Source organism: Macrobrachium nipponense, chromosome 4, assembly GCF_015104395.2.
Source record: "Macrobrachium nipponense isolate FS-2020 chromosome 4, ASM1510439v2, whole genome shotgun sequence".
Lineage (NCBI taxonomy): Eukaryota > Metazoa > Arthropoda > Malacostraca > Decapoda > Palaemonidae > Macrobrachium > Macrobrachium nipponense.
Genome location: NC_061100.1, coordinates 87,498,842 through 87,524,709, shown reverse-complemented (window position 1 = coordinate 87,524,709; position 25,868 = coordinate 87,498,842). Strand labels below are relative to the sequence as shown.

The 25,868-nt window shown below is 43.1% G+C and overlaps 1 protein-coding gene across 1 annotated transcript in view; it reads left to right on the top strand.

Annotated features, from left to right (window-relative positions):
- LOC135211432 (GPI ethanolamine phosphate transferase 2-like) overlaps positions 1 to 25,868 on the top strand; it is a 468,113-nt gene that overhangs the window by 204,299 nt on the left and 237,946 nt on the right. The window contains exon 6 of the mRNA XM_064244742.1: positions 21,977 to 22,104. Within this exon, the coding sequence (XP_064100812.1) occupies positions 21,977 to 22,104 (128 nt within the window). The remainder of the gene's footprint in view (positions 1 to 21,976; positions 22,105 to 25,868) is intronic.

Here is a 25,868-nt window from a genome sequence, read left to right as displayed (position 1 = left end):
GAGCCAGGCGCCAAGTAGGCGCAAAGAGCCTGACTTTACTGTAGATCGCTCTAGGCCCAGAACTTCATCCAAGCAACAAGAGCCAACTGGAGAAGAGAGAACTCCTGATAGGAGTAAAGCGCCTGCTAAGCGCAATATATTTGCCAATCGAAATGCGCCTTCCATGGGCGATACTCCTACCAAACCACAGGAGTATTCGGAACTAGATGCGCCTTCCAAAGGTCAGGAGTATTCGGGAAGAGATACTCCTGCCAGGCGCCTGGAGTACTCTGATCTTGATACTCCTCCCAGGCGCCAGGAGTAATCTGGAATTAATACTCCTACCAGGCGCCAGGAGTATTCTGGACTTAATACTCCTACCAGGCGCCAGGAGTATTCGAAACGCGATGCTCCTACCAGGCGCCAGGAGTATTCTGAGCTTAATACTCCTAACAGGCGCCAGGAGTATTCGGAGCGAGATGCGCCTACCAGACACCAGGAGTATTCGAAGAGTGTTACGACTGTCAGGCACCAGGAGTATTCCAAACAGGATACTCCTACCAGGCTCCAGGAGTATTCTCAGCGAGATACTCCCTCTAAACGCCAGGCGCATTCTCCTCATGAAGATCTTGATATCCGACAGGAGTCTAACAGTCGTAAAACGGTTATACATGACTCGCCTAATGATAAACATAGAGAGAGAGTTACTCTTTGTCCCTCTCCTAATAGAAGTGCTTCTTCTTCAGAAAGGAAGAAATCAAGGGAGGAGACAGAGGAGGGAAGGGAGCCTTCTCCTTCCGAACCTATTAATTTAGAAGACGTCTCAGAGGATGAAATTACTAACAGAGAAGGACTTTCGAATTATAAAGTTCTTTCTTCTCTTCTCTTAGAAGAATACGGAGATGCCTTGACTCCAGCCGCTCCTCCTTCTCCGCGCTCTCTATTTTCAAGTACGAAAGCGCACAAGTCTTCATCTTTCCTGAAAATGAAGCCGGCCATATCTATGAAAAGGGCCTTACAATCACTTGACTCCTGGATCAAGACAAAGAAGGAGTTAGGAAGGACAGTCTTTTGCATGCCTCCCGCTAAACTAAGGGGTAGGAGAGGCATATGGTACAAAACAGGAGAGAATATGGGATTGTCTCTGCCTGTTTCAGCTGAATCGGACTTCTCCAGTCTCGTAGACTCATCGAGGAGACATGCCTTAAATTCAGCCAAAGCAACATGGGGTCTTTCGGAAATGGACCATCTCCTCAAGGGACTTTTCCATACTTTAGAAGTATTTAACTTCCTGGATTGGTCCCTTGGGGTTATTGCTAAGAAGTCCCATGAAAAAGAGCAACTAAACCCTGAAACCTTGCATTGTATCCTTACAAGCATTGATAAGGCAGTTCAAGATGGATCGGCAGAAGTATGCTCCCTCTTCTGTGCGGGAATACTAAAGAAGAGGGCGGTTCATAGTGCTTTTCTCACTAAGGCCGTCTCGCCTTCGCAGAGATCCGCTTTATTGTATGCGCCTCTCTCTGAACATTTATTTCCTTCTCAGTTGGTGAGAGACATTGCCCATTCGCTAACTGAGAAAGCCACTCAAGATCTTCTAAGGCAATCCTCAAGGAAGAATAGACCTGTGGCCAGTGAGGAAAAGAAAGCTACTAGGCCAGCTCAACAACAGCAGCCCTTTCGAGGAGGCCCTCAGGCTAGATCCATCGCCAGAAGGAAGTCAACGAAAAAAAGGGGAAGATCTGCCTTACGTCCCTTTAAGAAGGGAAAATGAGAAATCTTTCCTCCAGACACCTGTAGGAGCCAGGTTACAGTTCTTTGCGGGAGCATGGGAAGACATAGGATCCGATCCTTGGTTGATGTCAATAATCAAGAAGGGTTATTATATCCCATTCAAGGACAGGCCCCCCTTGACAACATCACCGAGGGAACTGTCCGCCAGATACAGGGACCCTGTTCTGATGGATACTCTTCGTCAAATGGTGGAACAGATGTGGGACAAAAGAGCAATAGAGCTGGTACAGGATCAAAGCTCCCCGGGGTTTTACAATCGCTTGTTTCTCGTAGCGAAAGCCTCGGGGGGATGGAGGCCGGTACTGGATGTAAGTTCGCTGAACAAATTTGTAGAACAACAGAAGTTCAGCATGGAAACGTCTGCCTCAGTACTTGCAGCTCTCCGTCAAGGAGATTGGATGGCGTCCCTAGATCTTCAAGACGCATATTTTCACGTCCCGATTCACCATTCGTCGAGGAAGTACCTTCGTTTCATGTTCGAGGGAAGGATCTATCAGATCAGGGCCCTGTGTTTCGGCCTATCTACGGCTCCCCAAGTCTTTACAGACTTGATGATAAATGTGTCAAAACACCTTCACATGAAAGGGATAAACGTCTCCCTATACCTGGACGACTTGCTCATCAGGGCCAGGTCTCGAAAGCAGTGTCTGGAGGACCTGTCAACAATCCTGGAATTGACGAAGGTATTAGGATTAATCGTAAACTTCGAGAAATCTCAGATGGTCCCCAGCCAGAATGTAGTCTATCTGGGGATTCAGATGGATTCTCGGGGTTTTCGAGTTTTTCCTTCTCAAGAGAGAATAAGGAAAGGCTGTGCCACAGTATTGAACTTCTTAGAGAAAGAGCGTACTTTAGCGAGGGAATGGTTGAGCCTTCTGGGGACCCTTTCCTCGCTCGAACAGTTCTTTCCTCTAGGAAGACATCTCCGTCCGCTTCAGTTCTTCCTGAGAAGCAGTTGGAGTTGGAAGACAGGACAGCTCTCGGACACGTTTCCAATCTCATTAGAAATAAAACAACAATTAAGGTGGTGGTTGACCCCCTTAGAAGAAAACAAAGGAGTATCCTTGGAAGTGCGGAACCCAAACCTGACATTGTTCTCGGACGTGTCGGAGACAGGTTGGGGTGCGACTTTAGGGTCCAAAGAAGTGTCAGGCACCTGGTCGGAAGAGCAGGTGTCATGGCACATAAATTGCAAGGAGCTCTTTGCGATTCACCTCGCGCTAAGGAGCTTCGAACAGATAGTCAGAAACAAAGTAATACAGATAAACTCCGACAATACAACCGCTCTGGCTTATGTCAAGAAACAAGGAGGAACTCACTCTCTCGCCCTATACGAACTAGCAAAAGATCTGCTGATTTGGGCAAATCAAAGGAACGTGGTTCTCCTAACGAGATTTGTTCAAGGAGAGAGGAACGTGAGAGTGGACAGACTGAGCAGGAGGTTCCAGGTCCTTCCTACAGAATGGACCCTCCACTCGGAAGTCTGTCAGACCCTTTGGTATCTTTGGGGGAAACCGCAAATAGATCTATTCGCCACATTTCTCTCCAAAAGGATAGATACATTTTACGCCCTGGTAGAAGATCCCAGGGCTTATGCAATAGACGCCTTTCTCCTGGACTGGTCAGGGCTAGACGTGTACGCTTTTCCCCCATTCAAGATACTGGGGGAAGTAGTCAGAAAGTTTGTGGCCTCGAAGGGAACCAGGATGACTCTGATAGCCCCATATTGGCCATCCCGAATTTGGTTCACGGAGGTGATGGAGTGGACAGTGGACTTCCCCAGATCTCTTCCAAACAGGATAGATCTGCTCAAACAACCCCACTTCGAGAGGTGCCATCAAAATCTACCCGCTCTTGCTCTGACTGCCTTTCGACTATCGAAAGACTTGTCAGAGCGAGAGGGTTTTCTCGCAAGGCGGCAAGCGCAATTGCTAGAGCCCGCAGATCATCTACTAGGCAAGTGTACCAATCGAAGTGGGAAGTTTTCAGAAACTGGTGCAGGTCGAAGAAGCTGTCCTCTTCCAATACCTCTGTAACCGAAATTGCGGATTTCCTTCTTTTCCTGAGGGAAAAGTCACATCTCTCTGTACCAACTATTAAAGGATACAGAAGTATGGTTTCGTCAGTCTTTAGAAACAGGGGTTTAGATTTGACGAATGATAAAAATTTGCACGATCTCATCCGCTCCTTTGAAACGTCGAAGTCAGTAGAACCTAGGGTTCCGAGCTGGAACTTGGATGTAGTTCTGAAATTTCTGTCCTCGGAAAAGTTCGAACCACCTCATACGGCTTCATTCCGGGATATCACTAGAAAGTGTATATTCCTGCTATCTCTGGCTACGGCTAAAAGGGTCAGTGAGTTGCACGCCCTTGAGTCACGAGTTGGCTTCAAAGAAGATTCTGCGATTTGTTCATTCCAGACTCTTTTTCTTGCCAAAAATGAGAACCCTTCGAATCCCTGGCCCAGGAGTTTCGAGGTAAAAGGACTTACTAGCCTAGTAGGCAGAGAAATAGAAAGATCACTTTGTCCAGTTAGAGCACTGAAATTCTATCTGGACAGAAAGAAGCGGTTGGGAGGCTCACAACATGGTCTATGGTTTCTCGGTGAAAGACCCCAAGAGACCTATGTCTAAAAATGCTTTGGTCTTCTTTGTTAGAAGTGTAATTACCGAGGCTCATAAGAACTGCCCAGATGACTCTTTTAATCTATTAAGAGTAGGAGCTCATGAGGTAAGGGCAATCGCGACATCTATTGCATTCCAAAGAAATATGTCACTTAAAAATATTTTGGATGCAACCTATTGGAGATGCAACTCAGTATTTGCATCTCATTACTTAAAAGATGTGCGAGTGACGTATGAGAAATGTTTTTCTCTAGGTCCGTTTGTGTCAGCACAGACGGTTCTGGGTAAAGGAGAGAGCACCGATCCTTAAATATGTGTACGTAACCCTCTTGTCGGATGTGTTCTTGTGTTTCTTGTGCATGGGAGTGTCAGATGTCGCACTGGCGGCCTTCACTTCTCTTCATTAGGAAATCGAGTGACAACTGACTATTAGAGGGGTACAAAATTTTTTTTTTTTATTTTGTATGTATGATTATCAAGTTTGTGGTTGTTTGCTAAGAGTTTGGGGATGACTCTTAGCAATCTTAGAACTAACACGGGTTAGGATCGGGTGATCGGGATCGGTTGTGTGCTCCTTAAAGAAGGCGTGTTGTCATATAAGCGGATTAGCACCCCTTGACAAATGCCAGTTAGGCTCTGCCGAGTAAGTGGATAAGACCCCATTGACAGACCAGCAAGAACTCTTGGCCACAGATCACTATCTCGCTAAGGCTCTTGAGGTGAAGCAGACTCCTGGGCAGTAGCCACGAAGTCTTCCATCTAATAAGGTAGGAACCAAGGTCTATTTATACCTACAACATATGTTGTTTACCTGTCTAGTCAGTAAATTAGCTGTCTCTTGCCCTCCACCAAAGGGTGTCAATCAGCTATGTATATATCTGACAGGTAAGTTGAATGTATGAAAATGATATTGTTATGATACAATAAAGTTTCATACATACTTACCTGGCTGATATATACGATTGAAGACCCACCCAGCCTCCCTGCAGGAGACAGGTGGAAGAGAGAATCTGATTAGAAAACGGGAATGGTTCCTAGTCCTGCCACCCAGAGCAGGGCGGTAAATCACCTGACCTACCTGTAGCGAGTGCCGCGAAATTTGAATTTCTGTCGGGGACGACGGAGTCGATAGCTATGTATATATCTGCCAGGTAAGTATGTATGAAACTTTATTGTATCATAACAATATCATATTCACAAAAATAGGAGAGACAGTAGTTCAGGAACTAAGAGCTCAGGGAGTTACGCTAGTAGCTTACCTAGACGATTGGCTCATTTGGGCACCCAACGACAAGGAATGTCACAGGGCAACAACCAAAGTAATAAAATTCCCAGAGTATCTGGGATTCCAGATAAACAAGGAAAAGTCCCGTCTCATTCCGGCATCTCGCTTTCAATGGTTAGGAATTCAATGGGTTCTAACCGCACACAAACTATCTCTTCCGCCAACCAAACGCAAAGAGATAGCGGAAACTACGAGACAATTTCTCAAGAACAGATGGGCTTCTCGTCATACCCAAGAAAGAGTCTTAGGTTCACTTCAGTTTGCTTCAATAACAGATCTTTTGTTGAAAGCCAGACTGAAGGACATCAATCAGGTATGGCGGAGAAGAGCCAACAGCAGACTCGGAGACAAAATCTCTTTGATTCCGCTGATACTAAGGAAAAGACTTCATCCATGGACGACAGTCAAAAGTCTTTCCAAGTCAGTACCGCTCCAATTTCCCCGCCATCTCTAGTAGTCCACATGGACGCCTCTCTGAGCGGATGGGGGGGCTATTCTCAGTACAAGAAGGTTCAAGGAACATGGTCGACAGTATTCCGCCAGTTTCATATCAACATCCTAGAAGCAATGGCCATTTTCTTGACCCTGAAACGACTAGCCCCGGCCAGGAATATTCATATCAGACTAGTCTTGGACACTGCAGTGATAGTTCACTGCCTAAACAGAGAAGGCTCCAAGTCGAGCCACATAAACCACGTGATGATAGCAATCTTCTCGTTGGCAATGAAACATCTTTGGCACCTGTCAGCTACTCACCTGGCAGGAGTACGGAATGTCACTGCGGATTCACTGTTCAGGACAACTCCGCTGGAATCGGAGTGGTCCTTGGACGCAAAGTCATTCAATTGGATTTGCCTACAAGTTCCGGGCCTTCAGGTAGACCTGTTCGCCACGGAGTCCAACCACAAACTTCCATGTTATGTGGCTCCCAATTTGGATCCTCTGGCTCATGCCACAGATGCAATGTCCATAGACTGGAACGTTTGGCAGAAGATTTACCTATTTCTGCCAATAAGTCTTTTGATGAAAGTTCTACACAAACTCAGATCTTTCAAAGGGCGGATGGCACTGGTAGCGCCCAACTGGCCAAAGAGCAATTGGTTTCCTCTTCTACTATCCTCTTTTACTAGAGTTGAAACTCCGCCCCGGACAGATTCCCAACCCAAAGTTGACTCAGGTGGTACAAACTCAGACTGTGTCATCTTCCTCAAGAATTCTGAATGTTCTAACTTTATGGACTTCATGAAGTTTGCAGCACAAAAAGTCGCTAATATTGACCCGCCAAACACATTGTTCGTGGAATCAGACAAAAGGGAATCGACACTCCGGCAGTATGATTCGGCAGTAAGAAAGTTAGCCATCTTTCTAAGTCGGAGGTTCAGACAATGACTATGAATCTGGCAATTTCATTTTTTAGAACTCTGTTCGAAAAAGGCTTAGCTGCTAGTACCATTACTACAACTAAATCCGCCTTGAGAAAGATATTTCAGTTTGGCTTTAATATTGATTTATCAGATTCGTACTTCTCATCTATCCCTAGAGCATGTGCTCGTCTGAGACCAGTAAACCGACCTCATACGGTCTTCTGGGTTTTTAAATGACGTGCTCAAGTTAGCTTCAGACACTGATAATGAATCATGCTCATATATATCCCTTCTCAGGAAAGCATTATTTGTACTGAGCCTGGCCTCAGGTGCCAGAATATCTGAACCATCGGCTCTCTCTAGAGAACCAAATCATATCGATTTCCTCCCTTCAGGAGAAGTTCTGCTTTCTCCGGACCTGAAATTCTTGGCAAAGAATGAAGATACTTAGAACAGATGGTCTCCGTGGAAGATTGTTCCCCTTCCACAGGATCCATCTTTATGTCCAGTCATTACTTTAAAGTCTTATCTTGAGAGGACTTCTAATAGGTCTTCAGGCCCCCTTTTTATTAGAGAGAATGGTGGAACCATTTGAAGACCATCAGACAACAAATTCTTTATTTTATTAAACAAGCTAACCCGGATTCAGTTCCTCAGGTCCATGATATCCGAGCAGTGGCCACCTCAGTTAATTATTTTCATCATATGATCTTTGATGATCTCCAAAAGTATACGGGTTGGAAATCCCCGACAGTATTTAAACGCAGCTATCTAAAGTCTCTAGAGGCCCTTAAATATTCTGCAGTGGCCGCAGGGAATGTTGTCTTCCCTGATACAGCCTAATTATGTAGGTAGTAATGTTGTATATTATCACTAATATTGCTATTAAAGGGATTTTGACGTAAGGGAAAATCTATTTCTGGGCGATTGGTTCGTGTCGCTGCGCGAAATACCCCTTTAATCCATTATTTCTAAGGTAAATGCACTAACAAATACCAGAGAATAAATAAAATAAAGAAAAGGTCAGTATAACTGACTCGCTCACCCTCCAAGAGGGCGTCGGTATGAACACTAGGGCGAGTGAGACCACTACCACGAACCTCTTACCAATAGAAATCTCCTACGACAAAACCCCCACAAGAGGGGAGCCGACCCACAGAGTGGGCAGCAACTACTACTACTCCATCCCACGCTACCAACTGCTGCGCCTCTGGTGGCCATCCCGATGTTAGCAGACAATCTTGAGCGCAGGGATGGGTAGGGTGGGATTTCGCTGGGCGACACGAACCAATCGCCCAGAAATAGATTTTTCCTTACGTCAAAATCCCTTTTCTGGGCTCAGTTCGTGTCGCTGCGCGAAATCATACCAGAGAATTAGCACAAGATTGTAAAAGAAAATAAATAAGGTCTCAATAAAACTTAAAATAAAATAAAGTATTATAATTGCCAAAAAAATATACATATACACAATTATACAAGTTAGAAAAATATTCCTTAAAATTATCTTAAAGTTAACATATATGTACAGGGCTTACATGGAATATATGTTGAACTTAACATCTGTGTATAGTTATTATATACAGTAGTAAATAAAGCAATTATAATAATAAAATGATTCTGAACAAACTTAGACTATAATATAGTAAAATAAATTTATATGTCTTAATATACAAAACCCGTAACCATTGTAAATGGAGATGTGTCACCCTAGCATAAAAATAAGGGGACCGCATCATAGAGATCATTATATACAAACAATTGTGGGTGACCCTAGCAAAAAAGTAAGGGACACCCACTGTACCATCACAAGAGCAGCTAAGACTCAAGGTAGACGTAGATGAACATGGTAGGTATAGACAAACTGTTGAATGAGATAGGTAGAAAGGAGATCTGGATCTTCAACTTAAGATTTAAGCAGAGTCGGGGGAAACTATGTTACCCGCCGCAACTGCTGAAAATTTCAGAGCTTCCAAGGACTTTAAGGAATGACGCTTAAATACTGTCGGTGATTTCCATCCAGTATACTTTTTCAAATCATCAAAATTCATGTGTTGGAAATAGTTAATTGAGGTGGCAACTGCCCTGACATCATGAGCTTTAGGGAAGGAATCAGGGTTGGCTTGCTTAATAAAGTATAGGATCTGTAGCCTGATACCTTTAATAGATAAAGTACCACCTTTCTCTCTCCTAAAGAGAGGACCCGAAGAGGATGAGGATGTCCTGGACAGAAAGGCTCGTAAGGTCAATACCGGACAAAGAGAAACATCTTGCGGAAGGGGTATAACCTTCCATGGTTCCCACCTCAATAAAGGATCCTCGTTCTTTGCTAAAAAGCTACGTTCCGGAGAAAGAAGAACTTTCCCTGAGGGAAGAAATTCTATATGATTCGGATCTCTGGATAACGCCGACAGTTCTGAAATTCTAGCTCCTGAAGCCAAGCTTAATAAAAATAGAGTTTTTCTTAAGAGCATTACAAATGAACATGTCGTATTGTCTGTTTCTGAAGCCAGCTTTAGAACATCATTCAAGAACCACGACACTGACGTAGGCCTTACTGAAGGTCTAAGTCTAGCACAAGCCTTGGGAATAGACGAGAAGTAAGAATCTGTCAAGTCTATATTGAAACCGAGTTGAAAAATCTTCTTCAAGGCTGACTTGTTTGTCGTAATAGTGCTAGCTGCTAAGCCTTTTTCAAATAAAGATCTGAAAAAGGATATAGCTGAATTGATTGTCATGATTCTAATATCTGATTCTCTCAGGAAGATTGCCAACTTTTTGACTGCAGCATCATACTGTCTCAAAGTTGAATCTCTTTTATCAGATTCCAAGAAAAGAATATTTCGTGGATCAATATCTGCATCTTTTTTAGCCGCAAACTTCATGAAGTCCATAAAGTTAGGGTTTTGAGAATTCCTGAGGAAGCGAACACAGTCTTCGTTTGTACTGACTGGGAGAGCCTGGGATTGGGAATCCGAAGAGGACGAAGACCCAGTTCCAGAATCAGAGGGTACCAATTGCTCTTCGGCCAGTCTGGGGCTACTAGAGCTACTTGACCCTTGAACGTCCTGAGTTTGTTCAGTACCTTTAGGAGAAGATTCACTGGAGGAAAGACATAAATCTTCTCCCAGTTGTTCCAATCTATGGACAGGGCGTCCGTGGCATAGGTCAGAGGGTCCAGGTTGGGGGCCACATAACATGGAAGTTTGTGGTTCGCTTGAGATGCGAATAGATCTACTTGCAGACCTGGAACCCTCCGGAGAATCCATTGGAACGAACTGTTGTCCAGTGACCATTCCGACTCCAGAGGAACTGAGCGGGATAGAGCATCTGCTATGACGTTTCTCACTCCAGCTATATGGGTGGAGGAGAGGTGCCAACTGAACTTGTCCGCTAGGGAGAAGATGGCTACCATGACATGATTCAGATGTCGAGACTTGGAGCCTCCCCTGTTTACGCAATGGACTACCACTGCGCTGTCCAGAACTAGCTTTATGTGGGAGTTCTTTGGCGGACGCAACCTCTTCAGAGTCAAGAACACTGCCATCGCTTCTAATACATTTATGTGAAGCTGGCGGAACTGGGGTGACCAGGTTCCTTGAACCTTCTTGAATTGAGAATATCCTCCCCAGCCGCTTAATGGAGCGTCTGTGTGGATGGTAATCCCCGGAGGAGGAAACTGAAGGGGTACTGATATTGACAGGTTCTTCACTTTTTCCCAAGGGCGCAGACGATTCCGTAGAATTTGTGGCACTGATGATAACTTGTCCCTGGATCTGACATTTGCTCGTGAGCGCCAGATCCTGGTTAGGTCTTTCAGTTTGGCTTTCATCAAGATGTTTGTCACTGAGGCAAATTGGAGGGAACCCAGGATTCTTTCCTGGCTTCTCCTTGAAGCATATTTTTGCTTTAGAAATTGCTTTACTGACTTCGCTATTTCTTTCCTCTTGGCTGATGGAATCGACAGAGTATGGGAGGATAGATGCCATTGAATGCCCAGCCACTGAAAGTTGGACTCCGGAGTGAGTCTTGATTTTGTTCTGTTTATCTTGAACCCCAGATACTCTAGGAACTGGATTACTTTCAGTGTGGCTTTGTGACATTCCTCGACTGTTGGAGCCCAAATCAACCAATCGTCGAGATACGCTACCACCATTATCCCCTGAGACCTCAGTTGTTGGACGACTACTTCCGCCAGCTTCGTGAACACCCTGGGTGCCACGTTCAGACCGAAGGGAACTACCTTGAAGGAGAATGCTTGATCTCCTATCTTGAAGCCCAGATAAGGGCGAAAGTGTCTTGCAATAGGGATATGATAGTATGCGTCTGTAAGATCGATCGATAGAGGTGGTGACGGCCCCACGGGGAAGTAAGGTCCGCACCTGCGAGGTAGTCAGCATTTTGAACTTGTCGCAGCGAATGGCCAAGTTTAAGTGGGACAAGTCTAAGATTACCCTTCTTTTTTGTGAGCCTTTCTTTGGCACGCTGAATAAGCGACCTTGAAACTTTAATCTGTTGACTCTCGCTATTGCTCCTTTCTGAAGGAGGTCCTCCGCATACTCCGTCATTTCTTTTGATGGAAGTTGAAGGAATGGTCTGGATGGAGGAGGATCCGCAATCCAACTCCAACCCAGGCCTTTTGACACAATACTCTGTGCCCAATTGCTGAATCCCCACCGATGCCGGAAGAGAAACAGCCTCCCTCCTACCTTCGAGCTCTCACTGCTGCTGGGTTGAGTGTCCTCCGCGGCCTCCACGGAAGTGCTTTCCCCTGTTGAGAGACCTTCCTGATCCTCTCTGACGAAAGGATCCCCTAGCTCTTCCTCCCCTGCCAAAGCGGTCATACTGCTGAAAGGCCTGGCCTTCGAACACTTGGTTAAAGGCTGGGGAGACAGCGTAGGAGGTGGAAGGCTGAGGCTGGGGGGAAATCACATAGATAGGCTGTGACTGAGCCTTAGAAGTAGAGGGTTGGGCTGATTGTACCAAAGGTACAGCCGAAACAGCCTGGGTGAAGCGTTGCTGCTTCTTTTGGTAAGGCTGATAACGCTTCAGTTTCTTCTGAGACTTACCTCTTGTAGCTTGGTCTTGGCGTCTCTTTGCTGTGAGACCCCAACGATCCTTAAGGCTCTGGTTGAGCCTTGTTGCTTCAGCTTGGACCTCTTTGACCATCGACTCAGGAAAGAGGTCTGCCCCCCAGATGTTGGATGAAAGCAACTTATTCGGCTCATGACGAATAGTTGCTTCTTGAAGGACATGCTTCCGGCAGTTAGTCCTGGCTGTAGCAAACTCAAACATGTCAGACTGGACTGTCTGCATCAGGGACTTGGTGAGGAGCTTGAAGAGCGGCTCAGAAGCATAAGAAAATAGCCGCTACTTCTGTCATTGCCATGGTATTAATGGACCTGGCGAGCCTAGTCTTGGCCTCAAATTCAGCTTGAATGAGGCTGTCAGGAAGCCTAGGCAGCTTCTCGCCAAACTGATCCATAGCACAGTCTGGTTTGAGTTTGCCAGCCGAAAAGGTGTTGGGCAATTCTTCCCACAATTCTCCAAGTGAAGGGAGCAAAGGAGATGTGGGGTCTGCTTCCCTTAATTGAGGTAACGATTCCCCCTTCTGGGCAGCTGGAATGGTGACCGTTGCTATCTTGGTAAGAAAGGGAAGAGGAGTTCCCTCCTCCATCGTAAAAATGGTGAAGGGACTCTTGAAGGCTTGTATCCTCGTGTTCGAACAATCCATTTCCTCTAAACACCTGAGCCATTCTCTTTGAGCCTGGTCACGTGAGTAGAGGACTGTCTCCTTAGGTACTTTATCATCTCTAGTCATGGCTGCGTCAGTAAGTCTGGCGTAGCCAATGAACGGCGGTTGGAGGCCCTCCGGGTAGAACTCGAAGTCCTCAATCCTTCGAGTACCACACTCCGGAATAGAAATAAGACCGTCCTGGAAAGGGGCGTATGACGCCACCCTCCAGGGGTTGTTCATAGAGAACGGAGGCAGAGAGTCATGAGGTGGAAGCTGGCAGTCCGGTGCCAAAAGCTGGGGGAGTAGCTAGAGGGGCCTGATTAAGTCCGGCGATGATATTGTCCTGAGACGTAATCCTGTCGGACAACCGGGAGAACATCTGCTCCATGCTGCTCCTCAGAGAGCCGACCAAGTCTCCCATGTGTTGCAACAGTCCAGCATTGGGATCCAAAGCCGGAGCTGCTGCGGAGGTAGAGGGATAACTTGGAACAGGTACCAAGGGGAGAGGAGAGACTGCCGGCTCAGCCGGAGTACGGGGCCTCTCCTTGGAAGACCTGCTCTTTGAGGACTTGGAGCTTGAAGCAGAAGCTCTAGACCTCTCTGCTCCGGGGTTTGCAGCCGGAGACTTACGAGACGTTGACGCCGACGAAGTCTTTTTGGACGACGACGACGTCTTTTTGAGGGTTTTCAAAACCTTCTGGCCCTTGACCTTAGGTCTCACCGAAGCGTCGGGTGAAGCATAAAGGAGCTCAGCTCCTGTAAAGCCTTGGAAGGAAGCTGGAGAATTAGCAGGAGAAGAAGACCCAGTGGCGCCCAAGGGAAGCCCTTGGGCGTCCAACGTACCTACCTCGACCAACAGGTCGTCAACACCTACCATGGGTTCTACATTTAAATCCAGTGTCGCGACTTCCGATGAGATATCGTGGCCTGGTTCCTTTATCGAAGTGGCAATCTGCTGTTGGATCGCCGCCATAGTCGGGGCTGCCTCTGCCGGGTCGACGTAACCAGTCGACTTGCCGTCGGGGAAGATCAGGACAGCCATCCTCTTCTCTAGGATGTAGGGCTGTCCCTTGGCGGCGTTCTTCCCGAATCCGCCGACCCAAGCCCTCAGGGTTGCCAGAGCGGTATCTCTAACGGCGGGAGCCTGGAAGAGAGGGCGTTCATTAGTTTTAAGTTTAAACTTAAGATTAAAACTTAACTAATATTAGGCTTACTCTAAAAGTCATAGGGGATGTAATACCCAATATAAAAAGAGCTTAAGTTTAAAATAAAAGATTATAATTAAACTTAAGATCTAAAACATTGATTGGAATTTCTGTACGGAGTTGAAAATACTTACCCCGTCTAAGAACTGACTCACGAGATCGTAACATATGGTGCAGGTTTCGTGGAACCAGACCTGCAGATTCCCATGCGGAGTCGCGCACGGAGCGTGGGACCTGCAGACTTCGTGTCCACAGGGGTCCTGGAGCATGGCGTTGCATCCCGGATGCTCACAGTTGGTGGTCTGTAAGTGAAAAGATACATGAGTACCCTAAAAGACATCACTTACAGGCTAATAGAACTCCGATGCATGCCGGAGAGCGAAAAAATTTTGGGCATAACCCCTCCCTTACCGCCTGAATAGGCTATAACCCCGGAATGATCTGGTGTGACAACGTAGGTAAGGGAGGAACCCGGCTTAAGCTAGCTTAAATTAAACTTATGATAGCTTAAAATAAAACTAAAAACTAAAATACACTTAAGCATAATTAGCACTAAGTACCGGAATAATTCCGGTTCGCGGAGGTGTTCGTCTCCCGATATCGACGAGACGGGATGGTTAGTAAAAGACCAACTGTACGCCTGAGGTCCGCCCGCAAGCGAGGAACCAGCTCCCTTCCTCGTGATTGACGGAGCTCCGGTAAGATAAAAAAGCACCAACAATCCGGGAAGGAGCGAGAGGGCGAAACAGACTCGAGCAAACAACGGGGCAACAGAGTAACAAAGGAGGGGGAAGGACAATCCCCCTACCCAGCTACAACAAAGCACCGTGAAGCAAGAGAACGGTCAAGTCCAGTCCTGGGTCTGTCCAGCCTCCCCTACTCCCTCCGCGTAACGAGAGAGGGAGACAGGCCCGGGTGGAGCGAGCGAGGACGGACCTCCCTCCCCCCGGCTCTATGGGAGAGCGGGAGAAGGGTAGGGTGACTGGACGGGCGCCTGGCTGCTTCGCGATCACATGGTGACCACGGAGCGGTAACACGATAAAACACAAAAAAAAAAAAACATAGCCTAGGTTAAAGCAACCAAACTAATCAGTGAGATGCTATCGTAGAAGCAACAAAACTGATGAGAGGAAGCAATAAAACTGGTGGGGACCCTGATATACAGGACCTAGGCTACGTTAATATGCCAGACGCCGTAGGCTAACCTAAAATACATAAAATCACTAAAAATTAAATTAAAATGAAAGTAAGAAAACAAAATAGTAGGAGAAAAAATCCAGGAGTGTACGACTAACCCGAGAGAAAGTCTACCACTCAAAGCTAGCCGGGGCCGATACTAAGAGCTGTGGCTAGGGTCTGGATAGAAACTAAATGCCCACGCAAGGTAAAAGAAGACATGCATTCATGACATAAACCAAGTAGGCTGGACCCCTAACATAACATAGAAAACTAGCAATAGAGCGTAAAGTAATAAGGGAAGGTTCTAGGTATGGAAGACCAAGAACGAACCCGCCACGAGGCAGAACAATGCCGCCATGCTTCCGGCCGAGAGCCAGCATTTATACCTAAAAAATGGCAAATACTGACTCAAAGCTGGAAAAAACTAAATAGAAACCTTTACAGATTACTTAACTTAGCTGATGCGATGGTTGAACGCTCCATATCTAGATAAAATCCTCGTAAGGGGCACGAAAAACACAGAGAGCAAAAAAGTACGTGTGGTACAGCGTGCGCTAACAAAAGGGATGGCCACCAGAGGCGCAGCAGTCGGTAGCGTGGGATGGAGTAGTAGTAGTTGCTGCCCACTCTGTGGGTCGGCTCCCCTCTTGTGGGGGTTTTGTCGTAGGAGATTTCTATTGGTAAGAGGTTCGTGGTAGTGGTCTCACTCGCCCTAGTGTTCATACCGACGCCCTCTTGGAGGGTGAGCGAGTCAGTTATACTGACCTTTTCTTTATTTTATTTATTCTCTGGTATTTGTTAGTGCATTTACCTTAGAAATAATGGATTAAAGGGGTATTTCGCGCAGCGACACGAACTGAGCCCAGAAATTACCTTTTGGTACTCCCTCTCACCTACCTGCCTCGCTTGTTTTCCCTCCCTTTTTGCCTTTTTTGTTATGGACCGGATTGCTTATCAACCCGCTCCTGTTCTTGTACATAGTTTATTGGTTCATGTATTTTATATTTATTACCTGTACTCTTTTCATGGTAATGGTATGAACTTGGTCATGTAAATTTTTATATGTGTTATTTACTCCTGGTATTTTGTACCCTTGTCTGGGATCATTAAAACAATGATTGTAAGAAAATTTTATTTTTCCTTTTATATAGGAAACTTTTGTTTTACTCTCTAATTACCAAGCTTATATGGCCAATTCTCTGTTACTATTTCACTGGGCGACACAGGTCAATCCCAGAAAAGGGATTTTGACAAAGGAAAAATCTATTTCTGGGTGAAGACCTGTGTCGCCCAGTGAACCCATCCCTTTCTTTCCTTTCCCCACCCTTTAGCTGGCCCAAGCTTGGGTGCGTAATTCAGGAATGAAGGTTCTTGGCAGAATTAGTAGTGGCGAACGGAAGGTGGCCGTGTAACGGCACCCCTCTGGCGAAGGATTTTGAGAGAGGAGAGATCTAATTGGCAGAATATCTGTGGCAATGGCTTCCATTCGCCCCTGTGCTATACCGACGCCCTATGAGGGTGAGCGAGCTGGGGGTAGTAACCCCAGCATTCCATATGGCTTTTTTCTCTGGTATATTTAGCATTTACTTATACCTAGAAATGAGTGCTATAAGGACATTTCACTGGGCGACACAGGTCTTCACCCAGAAATAGATTTTTCCTTTGTCAAAATCCCTTTTTCAGGCATTCTATTAGCCATGTGTGTGGTATCATGTTGAAGGCTTTCTTATAGTCAATCCATGCCATGCTTAGGTTGGTTTTTCTTCTCCTACTGTTCTTCCTTACCATTTTGTCTATCAGGAGCTGGTCTTTGTGCCCATACACTTCCTTCTGCAGCCTTTCTGTTGGTGGGGGATGGTGTTTGTATCCTCTAGGTAAATGTATAGCCATTCACTAATGGTAACTGTTAGTACTTCCACATTATTGGTAGGCAGGTGATAGGCCTTGTAGTTACTGGCTATATTATTATTATTATTATTATTATTATTATTATTATTATTATTATTATTATTATTATTAACTGAAAATATCCACAAATATATTACTTCCATGTACCATAAAAATTCTTACATTTCAGTAAGAGGAGGGAGAAGAGAGAGAGAGACAGAAGAGGAGGGGAGGAGAGAGAGAGAGCAGAGAGAGATGAGGAGAGAGAGATAGAGAGAGAGAGAGAGAGAGAGAGAGAGAGAGAGAGAGAGTTTATCTCTCTATTCTTCCAGAAATATTAATCTGTTTCTCTTAACTAGCAACTGACAACAAAAAATTTATGTGTTTGTTTTTGTCTTCTAAAGATGTATTACCTTTAAAACACTATGAACACACACACATATGTGCATATGTGTTAATACTAATTGGTTAAAGATAGACTTTCCCTGAGAGAGAGAGAGAGAGAGAGAGAGAGAGAGAGAGAGAGAGAGAGAGAGAGAGAGAGAGAGAGAGAGAGAGAATATCATTTGACAGCCAAGACAGCAACAATTATTCAGACCCACTAAGATGCAAGACTCACCAACCCTTGCTGTCTCCCCCTCTCCAAGTCTGGAAATTGAAAGCTGGGGATAATGGGATTTTCTATTATTCTTACACAATTTTTAAATTTATAAACTAAATTCTTATTAATTCACTATAGTATTCTTTAATGAATTGACATTATATTGTTGTGTACATTAGCATTATATGCTAATGTAATACAGTCTTCTTCTTCTTCTTCCCAGCTTGTTCCCATTTTTATATGGGGTCGCCGTTTCGGATGAGCCGTTTCCATCTATTTCTATCTTGTGCTTCTGCCTCATCAATTCCCTTCTCATTTAAGTCTCCTCTCACACAGTCCTTCCATCTCTTTCTTGGTCTCCCTCTTTTTCTTCTTCCTTGCACCTCCACCCCCATAGTATGTCTCCCAGCGTGGTCCTCATCTCTCCTCAACAGGTGTCCATACCATCTCAGCCTCCCCTCCTGCACTTTCTTTGATACTTCCACCACCTTAGTTGACCCCCTTATGTAGTCATTTCTGATCCTATCCACTCTTGTCACCCCAGACATCCACCTAAGCATTCTCATTTCTGCCACATCCATCTTCTTCTGCTCTGCTTTTCTCATGCTTGCTGTTTCCGTACCATACAGCATTGCTGTTCTTACCACCGTCTTGTGAAATTTTCCTTTTAACCTAAGCGGCACTCTTTTGTCACAAAGAACTCCCGAGGCCGCTCTCCAGTTGTTCCAGCCTGCCTGTACCCGATGTTTTACTTCTTCTTCCATACTTCCTCCAGCGTTAACAAAAGATCCCAAATACTTAAACTTATCAACTCTCCTTATTTGCTCTCCACCAAGCTGAATACTTTCTTTATCATCCCCCTCAGTGGTGGTACACATATATTCTGTCTTGGATCTACTTATTCTCATTCCTCTGTCCTCCAGTACTTGTCTCCATCTTTCCAATTTCACTTCCAGATCTTCCCTGCTCTCTGCACACAGAACAATATCATCCGCATACAATATGTTCCATGGTACTGTCTCCCTTACTTCCTCTATTATAACATCCATCACTATGTTAAAGATAAATGGGCTCAGAGCCGACCCCTGGTGTAATCCTACTCTCACCTCAAAACCTTCTGTCTCCCCAACACTGCTCCTCACTCTGGTAAATACATTCCGGTACATCTCTTGTATCAATCGCACATACTTCTCTGGCACCATCTTCTCCCTCAGGCTCCTCCATACCTCTTGTCTCGGGACTCGGTCATAAGCCTTTTCAAGGTCAATGACCAATATATGTAGGTCCCTTTGTCTTTCCCCGAATTTCTCCATTATTTGCCTCAGACAAAATATACCATCTGTTGTTCCCCTTCCCTTCATAAATCCCATCTGCTCTTTACCTATTTGTACTTCTTCTCTCAGTCTAGCATCTATCATCCTTTCCAGTATCTTCAAAGTGTGGGACATCAATTTAATGCCCCTATAATTCCCACACTCTTGGACATCGCCTTTCCCTTTAAAAATTGGGATCAATATACTCCCACGCCACTCATTTGGTATCTTTTCCTGTTCAAGGATCTTTATCATAAGATCGTACAGTATATCCACTCCTTCATCTCCTAATGCTTTCCATGCCTCCACCGGGATCATGTCTGGTCCGGTTGCCTTCCCATTCTTCATCTTCTTCAGTGCATTTAGTACCTCTTGCCTAGAAAACCTCATTACCATGCCAATGTTCACTTGCCCATCCTCTCTTATTAGTCTATTATTTTCTTCATTTAACAACTGTTCGAAATATTCTTTCCATCTCTTCACAATGTCTTCCTCCTTTCTAAGCACTACACCCTCTTGATCCTTTATTTGTTTGATATGTGTTATATCTTTGGTGCTCTTATTTCTAGCCTTTGATAGCTTGATCATCTTCTTTAATCCTTCCTTTGTCCCCAGCTCATTATACACATCATCATACGACTTTGCTTTAGCTTGGGCTACCACCTTTTTCACCACCTTGTTTTTCTCTCTGTACCTATTTCTGTCTTCCACTGACTGTGACTCTTCCCATCTTTTCTTTGCCTCCTTCTTATCTTTTACTACTTTCTCAATGTCTTCATCCCACCACCAACTCTCCTTTTCTTCCCATATGATACCAGATGTCTCTCCTAGCAGCTCCTTTCCATGCCTTCTTATTACTGCTGCATTTCGTGCCCACCATTTCTTGAACAAATCTTCAATACCTATATCAATATCCTCCAAAACCCTCCTCTTAAACTCTCTCTTCTTATCCCCTTCCTTCTGTAATTCGTACCATTTAATTTTCCTTATCCCTTTAGCTTTGGTTTTTCTTCCCCTTTTCAACTTCAAGTCCATACATAGCAGCCTGTGTTGGGGGGCTACATGGTCGCCTGGAATGACTTTGAAGTTCTTGACCTCCACCAGATTTATCCTTTTATACAAGAAATAGTCTATCTGGGAGAATCTTCCCCCACTCCTATATGTTATTAGGTGTTCCCTTTTCTTCTCAAAGAATGTGTTTACTATTGCCATGTCGAATGACACAGCAAAGTCCACTACACTCTCTCCTTCTGGGTTTCTCTCCCCAATTCCATGGCCCCATGCACCCGCCCAATCGCCTCATTTTCACTTCCGACATGGCCATTCAAATCTGCCCCAACTATCACCCTCTCATGCTCTTCCAGTTCTTGCATTATTCCATCCATGTCTCTCCAGAAATTTCCCTTCTCTTCTTCTGTGCAACCAACTTGTGGTGCATATGCGCTTATAATATTCAGAATCTCTCCTCCATAACATATCTTCAATCTGATGATACGGTCATTCTTTCTATGCACTTCTATTACCGAGTTCTTTAGTTCGCTAGACAGTACTATGCCAACTCCATTTCTACCTTGTTTATTTGCTCCACTATAATATAGCTTATATCCATCTCCCAACTCTTTAGCTTTATTTCCTTTCCACCGCGTTTCTTGCACACACACAACATATACTTTCTTTTCTCTCATCAAGTCAGCCAATTCTCTACCTCTCCCAGTCATGGACCCAACATTTAGCTGACATACTCTGAACCCAATGTGAGCTCGCTTCTTTAGCTGCACCCGCTCCTGATGCAGTAGCCCTCGCCTTACCACAGAGTTAGGGCGATGTCTCTGTGCGTCGTTTACGGAGTACGCCCTAGCATTACCTCTTTCCATATTTCGGCTCATTCCATTTTTGGTTTTGGCACAGATTTTTACAGCCGGATGCCCTTCCTGACACCAACCCTCCCTATTTATCCGGGCTTGGGACCGGCACCCATAAGGACTTGGATAGTAAATTATTTTTGTACAATGAAATGTATTTAATCATTAAAATAACATCAAAATGCACTAATTATTGAATATTTATTGCCATAAAAACCTGCTAATAGGTGATTCTCCTTAAGTAAATTTTAGATAGGTTCCACAGAAAAATCTGCGTGTAGGTGTCCATGAATATTGGGAGTCCACTGTAATTACTGGGTATGTATAATTAAAACTTTGTTTTATTTTAAATATGTCATGTTATTGATTAATACATAATTGAGGATCCAAAGGAAATGTGTTTTATGTGTTCTGTGTTTTATGTGTTTTGTGGGATTACGTAATGGTCCTGGTGAAGTCATGGATCACGACAATGTGCATATATTTGATTATCAGGTTTGCATTAAAAACTTCTCATTATAAAAAGTTATGGTACTATAGGCAGTCCCCAGCTTACAACGGGTTTGGCTTATGACGTTCCGAGGTTACAACGCTTTTCAATTATATTCATCAGAAATTATTTCCAGGGTTACAGCGCAAACGACACCAATCTGGTGGAAGAAATATGATTCCAAAAATGCAAAATAATCAATATTTGAATTTTTTTAATGAAAAATGCAATACAAATGCAGTTTAAATAGTTTTTAATACACCCAAAGCAGTAAAAGTAAGGTTTTCTTAGGATTTTTGACGATTTTCCGGCTTACAATGATTTTCGGCTTACGACACTTCTCAAGAACGGAACCCCCATCGTAAGCCGGGGACTGCCTGTATTATAAAATAGTTAAATTGGACATAGATAAAGTTGTGTGTATTTTAGTATCATTAGTTGATCAGAAGTTTAATTCAGTAATCATCCATATTAGAAAAGTTTACACCATAATTTGAGTTACTTTAAAATTTTTAGCTACTTCTAAGCACAGTGTTACATAGAAATACATGTGTTGTGAATGGCTAGGAAGTAGTTGATTCATATTTCCCTATGCAAGACTGATATATTTAGCATTAGCAACACAAGGTTTCATGTACTATTCAATTTTACTGCTTTCAGGAAAAGCCTTACTTAGTTCTGGTGTGTGGAGACCATGGCATGAGTGATGCGGGTGGGCATGGAGGTTCTTCTCACTCAGAAGTCACTACTTCAGCAATGCTGTTTTCTAATACTTTTGGAAAGGTTATGTAAGAAAACATTAGTTTTTATTTAAGTAACTTACCAAGTAATTACATAGCTATGGTTTCTGCTTTAACGGCTGCTCAAAATTTTGAAATTTTGAAATTTGCTGGAGCACTCTTATTTTGGGTGTAGGTAACTATCCCCGCCCACTTTCAGGGAAGAATAGGTACAACAGTGCTGATGGGGTCAATTTATTTCTGCTGGTCAATGATATAACATAGTTCTTGTCTTGTTGAGCACCTTGGAATTTGGGTTTACTGGATGGTTTGGTTTTCTTGCCGACTTTGATGGTGTATTCTTTGATTTTGATAATGCTATTGCTATTAGCTTAGCTGATTTTTACTAATTTACTGATTTGGACTTCTGGATTTAGAATTATGTCAGACTCTAGTGTGTTTAGTGTTAGGTTTTGCAGCAAAATCTGCAAAACAAGACTGACTTTGTCTAGATATGACAATCATTCTATGTGTTACAATTGTAAGGGAGAAATTTGTTCTTTTACTCTTTCATGTGACGAGTGTAAAGACTGGGACAAGGGAAAATGGCAGGTTTTGGAGGCTTATCTAGCCAAAATTTCAACAGGACAGGAATAGGAAGGCAGCTGCTAGAGCTGAGGCTAGAGCTTCTAGTCAGGTTAATTTGTCTATTTATATAACTGTTCTTTTTCAAATTTGACTGCTTTTCCTCTTATAACAAGAACTCCAACTTTCCCTTCAACTCTGATTCCTGGCTCCTTTCCTCTGAGCCCAGTGCCGTGGCCACTCTCAAAGCACGGATACCAGAAATTTGGTCTACTTGTGAACACGGTGGCCCAAATTATGAATTCAGTGAAAGTCCTGAAGGACAAAGTTAACTGTATCAGTGATAGTGATAGTGCAATGGAGGTGATGGCTGTTCGTCCTGCTGATGCTCCTAGACCAAGGTCCCCTCCAAATTCCCCTGCAACTGGGAGGAAGTAAACTGGCAGTCCAATGGAAATCGGTGGGGTTTGCCCACGGACAGTCATTGCCTCGAATGAGTTTCCTGTAGAGCATTTCCAAGACTTGTAAGACGGCTGTTGGAAAGGCATCCCTGTGGATGTCCATGATCTTTCCTTGAGTGAGTTGGATGCTGGTTTGAACGAAGGGTGTACACAATGGCATTTGAGTGTTTCTAGGCCCCTGAAAAGGCATGGATCTTCAGTGGAAGAAAATTTGCCACCAATACATAAGCAAGTGAAGGAGCGGGATCTCAACCCTCTCTCAGGTTTGTGTCCTGAAAGGATCTAAGAAAGTGTCTGAGTACCCAGTGGCCGAACACCCTATAGCGTCTGAAAGTCCAGTGTCCAAGCTTTCAGTGTCCGAGTTATAGATGTCTGAATGACAAGAGTCAGCATCCAAATTGGTCAAGGTTCCTGACCTTGAAAACAGAGAGAAAAATGTCTGATCTAAGCTTCAAAAATTATTTATTAAGTTATTACCTTTGAAAAGTCATTCAGACAAATAAAAAAACATGTGGCTGGTAGAAATCACAACTAAAAATCAATCGGAGAATTATATGAGTATAAAAAGCATTGAGAATGTAAATGTTCAAGTTAAAAAACATGATAGAAAGAACAGTGTGCAGGGAACCATGGTACATGCTGATGATAATGATGAGCCAATTGAAAAGAATATGTTGACATATTCCCTTAAAATGAGATATAGTAACATACAGGACTACGAAATATATAGCATAACAAGTAGACAAAGACAAAATAATAAACAAATATAGAAATTAGCAAAAATAAAATTCAAAGGCCAAGAATTACCATGAAAATTTTGGGCCAAAACAGAGAAATTAGACCATATGTTCCAAAATCACTACAGTGCCAAAACTGCAGTAAGTACGGGCACATAAAGAAAAATTGCAGGAATACATCTGTATGTGCATATTGTAGATCCGAAGAACATGCCCCACAGTGGATGTGCGGCGAGCCTAAATGCGTGAACTGTGGGCAAAATCACCATTTAAGGTCTAAGGAATGTGTATTACATATACAACAAAACTAAAATTACTGCAAGAGAGAACAGGAATGCCTGTAAAAGAGACCAAATTAGAATTAAAAGTTAGAGGAATGCGTGATCCCACTAGAAAACGTACCTTTTCCACTATACGTAATATCAAATAATGAAGCAAAAATGGAAATACATAAAAGTAACAACCCCCAATACATCAGTCTCAGGTAATGACAACTGCTTTACAAGAAGAATCTAAAGTTGCTAAGAAACAAGAAATTTATACAAATTCTAATATGGATATTTGTTCAAATCCATTTGAGATACTGGAGTAAATGGAACCACACGAAGATAGTACATGTACCATAAGAATAATAGAAGAAAGATGTAATGAACTGGAAGCTAAAGATAAAAAGCGGCCTTTAGAGAGAACTCCACCCAAAATAAAAAAAAACAACTATTTTTAGAGTGATATCTGTTAAAACAAAGACAAAAGACCCAAAGAAAGAACATAAACCTAAAAGATAATAACAATATAGTACCTTTGTCTCCTAAAATAATAATAAAACTAAAAGAAACAAGTACCCAGAACATCAAAGAAATTGACAAAACCATTGACAAAAATGATTATGTGGAGGAGATGAAATCACTCCATCACCAGTAATTGTTGCAGTAAGACTAAATGAAAAAAGAACGACATAAAAACACATATGGATGTAATGAATGTTTTATCGAATTGTGTAACAAAAACAGAAGCATACAAAGGAAAGTTTAACAAACACTATACAAAATTTTATTGAATACAGACACGAACTACCAGTTTAGACACACAAAAAGGGCTGTATGTTCTTTGGGCACCTAATCTCTTATATAAGGAAAAACAAATGAATGTTGTTAATAAAATTTTGAAAAATTGCTGACTAATAATCCACAACAAGAAACTAACAGTTGAACACACTTAAGGCAATATTTTAGATAATTATATTATACAGTGGAACATAAATGGTCTCTAGACCAGATTACATTTGGGAGAATTATAACAATTACTGAAAGAATACAACCAATGATATTATGTTTACAACATGTCAATAAAACAATATCAACAATAGGTAAATATACCTTAGTATCTATATCTAGGGAAGAAGGATGAAATTTAGGTACTGCTGTATATGTACATAATAAAGTATGTTATGACAGAGTACCTGTAAACTTTGCTTGTTTGCAAATATCAAGTATTAAAATACAATTAAAAACCATAATTATGTAATTTATAATTTATAACAACCAACCTAACATAAATTATGACATTGATAAATTTAAGGATTTGCTTGGCAATGCCAGAGGAACCTTCATTAATAGTACTACTAGGTGATTTTAATGCTCACAACCCGATATGGGATTGTAGCTGTACAATCTCAAATATAGCAGGGAGTAAAATTGAAGAGTTCATGCATTCAAATGACATTTGCTGTATAAATGATGATGAAATTAGCACATATTTTAAAAAAATGCATGGAACATTTTCTTCAGTAGACTTAACTCTATGCACAACTAATATAGTAGTTGACAAATTAGATTGGAATTCAGTTGATGACTTGCATACCAGTGATCATTTCCCAGTATTAATTTCCTTATTACATAATAATTCTGTGAAACATGTTTCTCATTATAACATTTATAAAGCAGATTGGGAGCAATATGAAATACACACAAGAAATATCCAACCATTTGAATATTTAAAAGACTATAATGAAACTAACAAAAGTCTTGTTAACTTTATTAAAAATGTTGCT